At 42.2% G+C, this 12,278-nt stretch overlaps 1 protein-coding gene across 3 annotated transcripts in view; it reads right to left on the bottom strand.

The window, feature by feature from the left end:
• Positions 1–12,278, bottom strand: part of ASB18 (ankyrin repeat and SOCS box containing 18) — a 111,082-nt gene that overhangs the window by 86,997 nt on the left and 11,807 nt on the right. Inside the window, exons 1-3 of one of the 3 annotated variants that reach the window (XM_089671669.1) lie at positions 7,158–7,383; positions 3,887–4,154; positions 205–703 (exon numbers count right to left, since the gene is read on the bottom strand). In XM_089671669.1, coding sequence (XP_089527795.1) covers positions 205–703; positions 3,887–4,154; positions 7,158–7,383 — 993 coding nt within the window. Of the gene's footprint in view, positions 1–204; positions 704–3,886; positions 4,155–7,157; positions 7,384–12,278 lie in introns of those variants that run through there. The other 2 variants (XM_089671668.1, XM_089671667.1) reach the window with 2 other exon arrangements.

Here is a 12,278-nt window from a genome sequence, read left to right as displayed (position 1 = left end):
GTGGGAAGAATGCCACCCTTACAGATATAGCTAAAGTGATCACTGTTGTCACGCCGCTGACTTTGCCAAATGGCGTTGGCCCTAGAACTACTGTATGTACGCACCATCAGATGGTCAATCAGCCACAGCTGGAGAAACCCCTAACAACTTCAGAATGAACCCTGCTTTAGAGTGGCTGGTCTAAACAATGAAATATTTGATTACCTTCCCAAAAGCTTCTGGATAGACACATCGGGCACCATGATTGAGTAGGGCTTGTACAGTAAGATGCGGTCTTTCCTTTCTGTAAATCTCAGCATTTTGCAGGACACAACTAAGCGGTTGGACACCATTATAATCTGCAGCATTCACATCCACACCAGCAGCTAGGAGTAACTCTACGAGGTGGTTTTCAGATTTTCGGCATGCATGGTGTAAGGGTCTCCTTTCCTGCTGGTCTTGAGCTTCTGGGTCTGCACCTTTCTTTAACAGAAGTCGGCAGATCTCAAGACGGCTCTCTTCTTCACCATCTTTCCCCGTGCATGCTGCAATCAAGGGAGTCTCACCCTCCCCATTCCTGAAATTGATAAGTGCTCCACGACGTAGATACAAATCAACATGCTCCGAAAGCCCAAGTCTTGCTGCAATGTGCAGTGCAGAATCTTGTGTTGCGTCTGTGGTCTCATTCACAAGGGCTCCATGCTGCAAGAGTAATTCTGCACACCTAGAGCAAAAAGGCAGAATATGACACTTCCCACATTTGTCTCTAAATATAGTAAGTAATATATATTATAATATATATTATCCCTGTATCACTTAGGAGTTGCTGAAGATTTGGGTCCCCCTATAGTCCTGCCAGCCAGGCATCACACATCTTCACAAAAACTTGCATCCAGAGTCAGAAATCAGTCCTTGAGCTTTGGTTTTGTTGTTTTATTTAGATGATTTGAACTGGGATAGGGTTAGGGGTGTACAGGATGCCCAAGGGTACCGATGAACTGAGGACAATTTCCTGGAACTAATTACAAGCCTTCTCTGCATCACAGTCTCTGTTGGAGAGCTAGCCATCATCCCCTTAGTCTACTATCCCGGACCCTAGATTAACTTCTCCTCTTCACCCACCCGGTTCCTGTCACTTTAAGAGATGAAGAGTCACTGGAAGGTGGCTAATCTGGTTTCCCACCAGGATGCTGTTCCCCCTATCTGCCAGGGGGTGCAGGTGTATTCACTTAGCTCCTTTCCTGTACTGCTGGTGGGTTGGGGGCTGCTACTAGGCCTATCAGATGGGCTGCTCCTTCCCTACCTTACATGTGGTCCTCTCTCAGGGGGCCAGTGAGCTCTGAGCTTTCCTCTTTTCCAGTTCCAGGCCTGCCGGTAGGCCCTATCCCATGGAGCCTTCTCGAAGTCTCCTTTCTTCAGCCTCACATCTTCCACTCTATCTCACCCGAACTCTACTGCAACTGAGCAGGCTCCAATACTTTTAATGGTGCTCTAGCCCCTTGCCAAGATTCTGTTGGGGATTTCCTAGGATCCCTCTAGAGTGCAGCCAGCCACTGCTCAGATCCACCCACTGCCTCCAGGGCCTTCCTCAAAATCCCTAGATCAAGGGAAAATTCCAGAGGGGCTGGCCTACAGAGCCTCTCAGCTCCTGACCATGATTTGACCTACCAGCTATTACACCTAGGCTGCTACTCAGGCTTGTGTGATAGTGATCACTTCCAGCAGAGACCAGACAGTACATACACGAATATAGCAGCCGGGAGCATGCTTAATGGCCCATGCTGCTGTCAATATCAGCCTTTTGTTGATGGTAGAAAAAGGATTAAATAGACAGTTTCTCCTTGACTATTCATGGTTATGTTTTTGTAAAGGGCACCCCTAATTCACTGACACTTACCTTGAAAGCACTCCTCTTCCACTTCTGCCTCTGTTGCAGCTGGCACAAAGACCCAGAACTTCTGGGTACAGGGGAACAGGTGACCTCCTCCCATGTAACAGTTCTTGGGTTATCAGCCAATTGCTAGACCTGAGCACTGTCACATGACCTAGAGAGTGACGTCAATGGTCCCCAAAATGTCCAACACTTGCTGACACTAGGATTTAATGCCAATTGTGATGGAGGCAGAAGTGACAAGAGCGTGCTGGCAAGGTGTCGGGGTTGCATGGAGGAGCCCTCTACAAAGACATTGTTATTTGCTCCAAATAGGCAAGGTGACAGTGACTCTTTTAATGCTGTCTTTGTCCCCTTTTATGAGATTTTTTGTCAGATTTTAAATACTGTCCATGTTCCCATGGAGGTTTTTTTCTGTTTGTCTGACACTCATCACTTCGGAATTAAGCAGAAATTACCTCCTATAAGCACATGCAGCAAAAAATCATGAAAAGAAAGACAATTTGTAGCAATGGGTGTGAATTGGAAATTGCTCAAGCAGACATCAGCAGGAATTGTTCAAGGCACACTGGCTGTAAAACTTGAAACAATATTAAAGCAAAAAAGGAGAGAAAAAATGCTAATTTTCTAAATTTGCAAAATTTGTACACATTTCTTCCATAAATATAGGGCAGTTTTTCTTGCACCATTTTATTGATTTTTATTTGAAGTCCACGTTCTTTTAATTAGGAGTGTACTAAGTGAAGCTCCATTTGGGTCAACATAAGTCATCTTTATTACTCCTGTATCTGTCTAAATAATACCACAATATGCTATTTACTTTGCAGGAATCAATATAATATCTATAGCCTAGGGCTGCAATGCTTGTTGAGAATTTATTGTGTCTGCTGCTACCCTTGTTCATATTTGCAGAGGGATATAGTGGACAAATTCTTCTGTGGAGGGGATTCTGTGTCTGATTAACGACAGTAACTATTCACAGGCATAGTTGTGAGAAGAAACTACTATTATAGAACTAGGTACAGCCAGTGTCAATCCTGCCCTCTACCTAATAAAAATACACAGAAGATGAGGATGTGGACTGCTGGAATGCTGGGAGGAAAGGAGGATTGTGGGGTGTGTAGCTCTTTACAAACTGAGCTGGCTTGGTAGACTGAGCAAAGAAACTACAGATTCCATATTGTTTGAACTCTGAGCAGAGGAATAGGAGTGTTGTTGTTCCCAGGCTGTGGAGAAGGAGAGTGTGGAAGACGTTCAGAAGAACTGAGTGTACTTCAGGCTGCCAGCAGACCATTCACTTCCACATCTGAGAGGGAAAGAGGAGCCATGCCAGACATCCTGGAACACTGAAGAGTGTGAGGGATGCTGACGGAGCTTGCTGCCTGGTCTAGAGGAAGGACACCGCCAACACTGGTTGTGCTTCCAACAGGAAACAGAGGGGGATCAAATGCTATCACAGAAGTTGGTGAGAGGCCTCTGGCCAGACCCCAATACACTTTGAAAAAAGAGGAATAGTGTTGCCTGCAAATGTTACACAGCCAGTGCTTTTATCAGTGCTTGAAGAGACATTATCCTAAGCACACTGACATGAGAGTTGGGCCCCAACAAGATGGCCAGCAAAGAGAGGGTATATTACAGACTGCTGAACTGTTATTGCTGTGTAACTCTCCTTGTTAGGATTGACCCAGTATAGGGTTCAGGAGGGGTTGAACGCTTTGCTAGTTATTGGTTTTTCAATATTTTTCTTGGCACTCTTCACGTATTTACAGTATATTTCTTGCTATTGTATAACTGTTTGCAGTGTCATTACTATTGTTCATATTTTTTTTGTCACTACATATACATCTGCAATAAATATTCAACGTCCAGCCAGGTGTGTCAGAGTGCGTAATGCTATATGGGGGCACAGGAACAGGGAGCCTGAGAAACAGCAGTTCCTTTAGGGGAAAGTGTTACATATCTATACAGTGGATTGACAAGGAAAATCAAAGCAATGCAATCTCCACCTTATCCTACCTTAAAGAGCTGTTTATCTCACATATGTGTAGAGGAGTCCGCCCATCATCACTGCGTTTGTTGGGGTTTGCACCATGCTCCAGTAGTAGTTGGACACAGTCATCATGCCCTCCAGCACAAGCTTCATGAAGAGGAGAACGCCCCCCAGGGGCAGCATTGGGATCTGCACGCCTGTGCAAAAGGTAACGTACGCACTCTGCATAACCACGGGAGCAAGTGATACACAAGGGGGATGTTAGTTCTTGGGTATACTCCAGGGTCCACAACCCTATGACACAGTGAAACAATGGGAGAAAAAGGAATGACATAAGAAAATGGCAAAATACAGGCATAGGCATATGATATTGGCTGCTTAATGTGAAAATATTGAACATTTCTGGTATGTCTTGCCTACTATGGGATTGAAGTTAATAGGACATGGGTAATTACTATATTAACAAAAATTCTGCTTCACTGAAGAGACTGAAATACAAACACATTTCAAATAATTACAGTTAATGCTGTTAATTGGCTTACACACAATTTATGCTATGTATCTGTGTTTTAATATACACACACTGGTTCATATGTAAGCAGAAGAAAGAGCATTAGTGATGTACAAATTAAAGTAATCCATAACAACGAACCTGATTTAATATTTTAACAGTTTAGAGTAGACAGGGAAATTAAATATAATTGCTGTTGATTGGTTTATAGAGTTCTGAATTCTTTCTATCTTTAAATAGCCTAGATTTTTATACATACATACAAACATGCATATTATCATTGCATGTTCAATAATATTTTCTATAGGATGACAAGGACAGACAAAATATACATCAAATGTTCCTTCTGGATCATATACGTGTGTAGGTAGCATACAATAATTTTTGAAGTGATTGTTTCCTGGAGGTACAGTAGATGACATGCTGAAGTGCTATATGTGTATTTGATTAGGGATTACACAGATGTTTTGGTGGAATTGCATTTAAAGTCCAAAGGGCCATACTACAATATCAAAATAAGTGCTGCGCTCCACAGTAAATTTAAAGTATCAGAGCAAACAAATATGATGCAAATATACTTTAACCAAAAACAAAGTGAATGACAATAGGTGAATGAACACAGTCCGTGATATAATCATAAACAGTCCATCCAGTGCCAAAACATAAATATTTGCACCCCCACACCACCCGACCACTTACAGGGTACATCTCTCCAGGGATTGGTCACAGGATACTAAATATTCAGATGAAAGATTCACATTTCCCTCTCTAAACTCTGGAAGTTTCTTAAAAGAGACAGGGGAAAATAATCAATTTCAATACCTGGGGCTCCACGAACAGACCAGGCAATCAACCACAGCTCCACTGATTACAGAGGAGCCAAAAAGATTTAAATTTGCCTAATATCCTAGAAACCTAGCTAGGAGGGTGATACATACATTTATTATCTATCTATTGTAAGGATTAGTGTCAAAGGACACAGTCTACTCAACATACTTGTGGTTATGGGCTTTCTGCCCATGTTTATCTAACAGAAATGGTTCCCTACAGCAGGAATCCCACACGTGGGTCTCAGCATCATCCAGAATTCAAAGTAAATATACAGCCTCCTGGCTATATTGCGACTCCCTGGGGCTATGCCAGTGGAATGCAGCCTCTCAGTCAAGAACACAATGATGTTCACACACTGCTCCTGCAGTCGACCTGGTCATTGCAGACAGACATCCATAGTGTGCCGATACATCTGCTGCTTCTTGGGAGCACTTTGGTCTCAACCTGACCTATAGTGAGCTCCCATACCATAAGGCATTGCGTATACCTGCACAGGTTCTGGTCACCATTAAAATGTGGACCCAGGGTTGAGGGCTTCATTCCACCCAACACTCTAAAAAGCCTCCAGGTTCTAGGTCCCATACCAGGATTAACAAATCCTGGAGAAAACGGAAAGGCCAGTTTCTTCTATTGAGACACACATCCTGGAACCCCTCAAACTGCATGGGTGAGAAACCTGTGTGCCTCCAAATTCTTATTACATTTTGACACAGTGCAACCCTGTCAGAGTATCTATTGTTGATCATTTGTGAGTGTGGGGGAAGCAAGTTCTGGCAGTGAAATGATGTTATTGTATAGATTAGGCTTGTGCTTCTTCCTCTGTTTCCCTCTCTCTTTATTTCTCAGCGAGAGAGCGAGTACACTAGTAACCCTCTTGTGACCAGAGGTCATTAATGCTTATATGCCTTGGCTGATGTATCCATGTCAACGTGTGCCAAGTAAGTTGACTCTATAACTAATTTGCCCAACAAGCAAGGAAGTAAAAAAGGAACAGTAAACCCTTATCAGTTTTTTGTTTGCTGAGTAGATTTAACTTATTTATTACAGGTACTTATATAACATACAACCTAAAGTCTCTAACTTACAGTCATACATGCACATACTAGGGCCAATTTATACAGGATCCAATTCACCAACCAGCATATCTTTGGAGTGTGGAAGGAAACCCAGGCAGGAACAGGGAGAACATGCAAACTCCAGGCAGGTGGTACCATGGTTGGGATTCAAACCAATGACCCTAGTACTGCCAGGCAGAAGTGCTAACCATTTAGCCACTGTGCTGCCCTACCTTTACTTCCTGCTCCTAAAGACACAACAGGAAATGAGAGGATATCTCAACAATGTGAGGGGAATTCCCATCTTACACCGTTGTTGGTGGAAACTTTGTCTCCACTGAAAGATTTAGACTCATGTCTTTCTCTCATAACAACTCTAAAATGTAGGATTTCCCCTGATTTTCTTAGTGCCAATATTCACCAGGACAAACAGGCTACCCTATTCAAAAGTAAAAAAAAACTAAACAAAACAACAACTTTACATACACTTTAACATCTAAAATGGTGACATAGTGTGAGTCAATTTAAAGCCCCGCTTCAGGAATACTTTTCAATGAGCTTCTCTATATAAAAGCATTCCAGCATGTCTTAAACATGAAGGTCAGAACTCAGAACTAGAAAGGGTTCCACCTATGAACTTCTCTTTGATCTGTACAAGGTGGACACTCAGTCAGTATAGTGTAGAGGAGGGGGGAAATACATAGTATGTGAAGATGTCATTTACTGGATGTTGCCTATTAGAGGCCGTACCATTACAAGACAAGTTGGTTCTATTCAGTGGTTTTCACAATCGCCGGTTTATGAAATATCTTTTTCAGTTAGACTTGTTAATTGCAGTTGGCTATATAAAGCCGAAAACGTCTTGGGATGAGACAAAGCCTTAGACATACAGCATCATACCTGTGAGGCCAAACCTTGCAGGCCTCTGTGATTGGTACCCCATCTCCTCTCCTCTGATGCTCAGCATACAGTTTGCTTGTCTGTCTCCCAGCAGCTGGACAAGGCCAAGGTTTCCTGTCTCCAGTGCAACAAGGAAAATGTTCTCCGGGCCCAGATGTTGCTGATAGCCCATCTCAGTTATGACCTGCAGCTTGTGCAAGACCCTGCTCCGTATACTCTCCTCCATCCTCAGAACTGTTCACTAAACATACAGTCCACCTGTTTGGTATTTATAGGACTTTTGATGTGTGTGAGACGTGGGAGTGATAACTGTGACAAAGTAGCTTGGGTCACATGCAGACTACACAAAGCTGCTTGTGATTATACTATCGGCAATATGCCCAGAGTCACATTCTTTCTCAGCTACAATATAAATATATGTACTACTATACTGTGTACAAGTGCTATGTAGTGTGGAAAGACGCATAACAACAACATGATGTAGTCCAGGAATCAGGGGGTCAGGTGCTGCTTGGCATCCATCTACAAACAATTGAGTTTCCAGACATTAAACATTCTTTGACAACTGTTAACAGTAAGTCATCATGGTCAAGCCAATGTACACAGATTTTGGTATTAATTTTACTTAAAGTTCACCTTTTTCCAGACACTACATTTTAATGGACATTAGAGCAGACATTCCCCCCTCCTTACATTAAACTGCCACTATGAATAAAATCAATATTGAGAAATACATACTTTTATTTATTTTTACCTGCCACGTCCTAATGCTGCTTTCCACCATCGCCAGGAATCCTGTACCCTTTATATAAAGATGTTATTAGAAGCTGGCTTTTTTGTCCTTATCCTCTGCAAGCCTGCTAATGACATCCACAACAGATCTCAAGCATACACTGTATGAGATCTAAAACAGTTGTTATTATTGATACGTTGCTATGGGGTTAGCTGCACAAGCGTCATCACTCCAGCCAAAATGCTATTTATTTGTAAAGTTGATCCAGGGGATATCCGATTGCCTCTCGGGGGATCAGGAAATAATTTTTTTCCCTGCAGGAGCAAATTGGATCATGCTTTGCTGGTTTTTTTTGCCTTCCTCTGGATCAACTGTGGGTATAGGATTATAACTTTTTTTTATTAATGGTTGAACTGGATGGACTTTTGTGTTTTTTCAGCCAGATTAACTATGTAGCTATGGATAACAATGTGTAAACAACAAAAAAAGAAATGTCTCATGAGATTTTTTAAATCTCCCAAGATCTCCCAGTGTTATGCATGATGTGTGTTTAATTTAAAGGGCTGGCAGCCTGCCAAGTGTCTGCTCCCCATAGTAAAGGGGAGGGAAGCTGTGTTTTCATTGCTTCTCTTCTGAATTTGAAAATTAATTTTTCCACAATGCATGCTGCTATAGAGGTGAATGAGGGCTTGATTTAGGGCCCATTCACTCTGTCACGTTGCAGTAACACACACATTACCATAGTGCATGTCAATGCATATTACATGTATCATTCATTTTCAATGGCACCATAGCACACTAAGAGAATGCACATAAGTGGTTACACACTACCTTGCATGTTGCAAAAAATTGCCCATATCCAGATTTTGGATGTTTTAGCTCTGTGGTCATATAAATGGTCTGAATTAACACATAGCATCTTAACGCTGCACAAATGCATATTAATCCAACAAACCAGCATGCCATGGTGTGAACTGGCCCTCAAAGTGCTTGTCCTGTTTTTTTTTTTAAATATAGTATGTGGATTATTTAATATGCATAGTCTGGGCACAGGTTTATTTTAATAGGACGGTTGTGAGGGCATTTCCATACCCTCTACACTCCCTTAGGTTATATTGCTAATATACTGCTGGAATCTGATGATCCTGAAGGCCAAACATATAATATCTATACATTTTAACTTCAGTTTCCCCATATTAGAGACTTTTAGTTAAGGGTGGGGGGGGGGGGGGCATTAACACACTGGTTAGTTTTATGGCCCCTCTCTCCACTAGATCTTTAATATGTTTTATATCTGCCACTCCTCTCTGCCAATCCCTCCACTGGCTTCCAATTGCCCAACGGATACAATTCAAAACACTAACACTGACGTACAAAGCCATTCATAACACTGCCCCAAACTACATCACCGATCTTGTCTCCAAATATCACCCTAACCATACTCTCCGCTCCTCACAAGACCTCCTACTCTCTAGCTCCCTTGTCTCCTCCTCCCATGCTCGTCTCCAGGACTTCTCCAGGGCTTCCCCCATCCTCTGGAACTCCCTACCCCAATCTATCAGACTATCGCCTACACTGCTCACTTTTAGGCGCATTCTGAAAACCTATCTCTTCAGGGAAGCCTACCCCGCCCTCAGCTTATACTGGAATCCTCTACTCTCCCAACCACTCCATCCCTCCCAGTTATTACCTTTTGTACCACTATCCCCTCCCTACTAGATTGTAAGCTCCAAGGAGCAGGGCCCTCGAATCCCTCTTGTATTGAACTGTATTGTTACTGTACTGTCTCCCACCATTTTGTAAAGCACTGAGCAAACTGTTGGCGCTATATAACTCCTGTAGAATAATAATAATAATATTATGGAAAATACAAAAGAAGAAATAGAAACACGCCAAGTGTGCATAATTTAAGTTTGGCAAGTACAGATCTAGGGCTGATGGCAGTGAGATCTCAGAGCTGGAGCATACGAGATATAAAAGAAGTAAACTTGTGACTCAGCCCACCAATCTTCATTGATAGCTGAAGTATCTCTTTTGGGCTGACCAGTGTCACCCAGTCTTTATGCTCAAATACAAGAGAAGACCTAGTTGGGTTTACCAGCAAACCTAACTGTAGTCCCACTATTTGGCAATAGATGCTCAGGCTATGTCTATTTCAACAGTACAAAAAATGGCCACTGCTCCAGTCTATAACTAGCCTTCACAGCAAGGAACACATAGATGGGCGATGCATGTCAAACAACAAAAGAGAAATGTTCCCAGCTCAACTTGCCAGCCAGCTTGCAATAAAACTGAATTAACCTGTCTAACAGTATGCGTTAAAAACGGGTTTAGTTAGCACACGTTTGCAGATACAGACGTAAGCTACAGATCCTCGTCACGGTACCCCGATATTCTGTAGTTCTAACTCTACAAATTTTGAGAGCCCCCATAGTAGAGGCACATGTATTTAATGGATAGACCAAGCGCAGGTGAACCTGAGGGAGCTATGTCTATTTGAATCCTTTCTGCAGCACAGACACGGAAGAAGCATACATCAAATGAGAATAGGAGGAAAAGTCAGAATTCCATTTTGCAATATCTGTTTCAGGTTAGTGACTAAGAAACCAAACCACTGGCTTTGTAGCAAGGCAGCTAGTACCTTTGGAAATGGAGGTCAGCACTGGAAGATTCACAGTTCATTATCATGTAAAAGCAAGATTTAGTATAGCATAATAAATAACAAGATATGATAAAAATGTTATACAGACACAGCACAAACCATGGTTCCTGCAGTTCCATCTCATCTCCTCTCCTCCAATCACCAAGGTGTGATTCACAATCTCCAGGCACTCCCTGAACAGAAGAATGATGCTCTGTAAATCTCCTTCACAGAAGCAGCGCAGAGCATACTCATCATCCCAGGCGTAGCTCCCCCACATGTTGTACTGAGTGTCTGCTGTGCTTTGCACCCTGATGGCTTCTAGTAAGCGCTGTCATGGCAGAGTTCAAAGTGACATGATCCTGTTGCTTTACTCTGTGTCCTGGCCAAATCCCCCCAGCTAGACATCATTTCACTTCTAATCCACAAAGGTTGTCATGTCTTTTTTTATGACCACAGAAAAAGTCATGAAGCATTAGGATGAGGATTAGTAAAACAGTGAAAGGCCTGAAATAGTAGTGGAATGCATGCCATAATACAGCTGGAGGGTAGCTAGCAAAGGCAATTCATTACATTTAAAGGGTTCTGCACCACAATAGTCCTTGTATTTTCAGCTTCAGGCCATCATCCTTACCATATACCTGTTCTATTCCAGAGCAATAATCACTTTAAAGTAGAACTAATAACATGCTAACATGGTGTGAATAAATAAAGAAGGATTTATCATTCTGTTTGGCCAGCTGTGTGATTTACACACCCTTACAACACTGCATGACTAGGAAGGTGAAGCCTTATTTCCTGGTTCAGCATTGCAGCTTCCAGTTTATTTATCCTGCACAATGGACCATGAATCAGCTTCATCACCCCCAGTGAACATGGAGATGACTTAAGAAGCTGTAAAGCTGAACCAGCAAGTAAAAGAATGATTTTCCTGGCTGCTGAATGACAAGCATGGTTAAACAAAATTACAAAATAATTTTTTTTTCACCCAAAATTCACCCAAGATTCACAGATTTGCTCACAGGATTCAAGTTGAAAAATATGTGAATATTGGATAAAAGTTGTGTGAATCATAAACATATTGATAAATAAACCCCTTGATTACAGTTATCAGATATTCATGACAAATATATTTTTTTTACATAAAGCAAACATTATTCCCTGAAAGTCTTCAACACTTATTTTTTTATTAATTACAGGCACTTAGAAAACACCTTCAAAGTCACCTTCAATTGGTAGCTGTACCTCTTCTAGGCCACAGGATGTCCTCCTTAATCTTCCAGGTTGAAGGACACTGAGGGGTTTATTTACTAAAGCTGGAGAGTCCAAAATCAGACTCCCTTCTGCATAGAAACCAATCAGCTTCCAGGTTTCATTGCCAAAGCTTCATTGAACAAGCTGAGGTTAGAAGCTGATTGGTTTCTATGCAGAAGGGAGTCTGATTTTGGACTCTCCAGCTTTAGTAAATAAACCCGAGTGTCACTCCGCCTGAAACACTGAGAAGCCTACTGTGAATGCAGAGCCCCATGGCACCACCTCCTTTGGGTGTGACCACAGTGCTTTTCATTCACACTCTACCAGTGCAGAGAGCATCTGCGTCAGTATGCCTAGAAACCAGCCAGCCTAGAGAAGATAAGGAGGATCCTGCAGCATCATGTGACCAGCCTGAAGATAGAACAGGAAGGCGATTCTAAGTGCAGTAAATCCAGAAGAATCTTTTAGTGATGATGGTAAGAAACGCTTACAA

The sequence above is a fragment of the Staurois parvus genome, unplaced genomic scaffold (genome assembly GCF_062004578.1).
Source record: "Staurois parvus isolate SC_StPar_1 unplaced genomic scaffold, SC_StPar_1.0 ptg000113l, whole genome shotgun sequence".
Lineage (NCBI taxonomy): Eukaryota > Metazoa > Chordata > Amphibia > Anura > Ranidae > Staurois > Staurois parvus.
The sequence above is the reverse complement of the archived record's forward strand: the minus strand, read 5'-3'. Positions and strand labels throughout refer to the sequence as shown.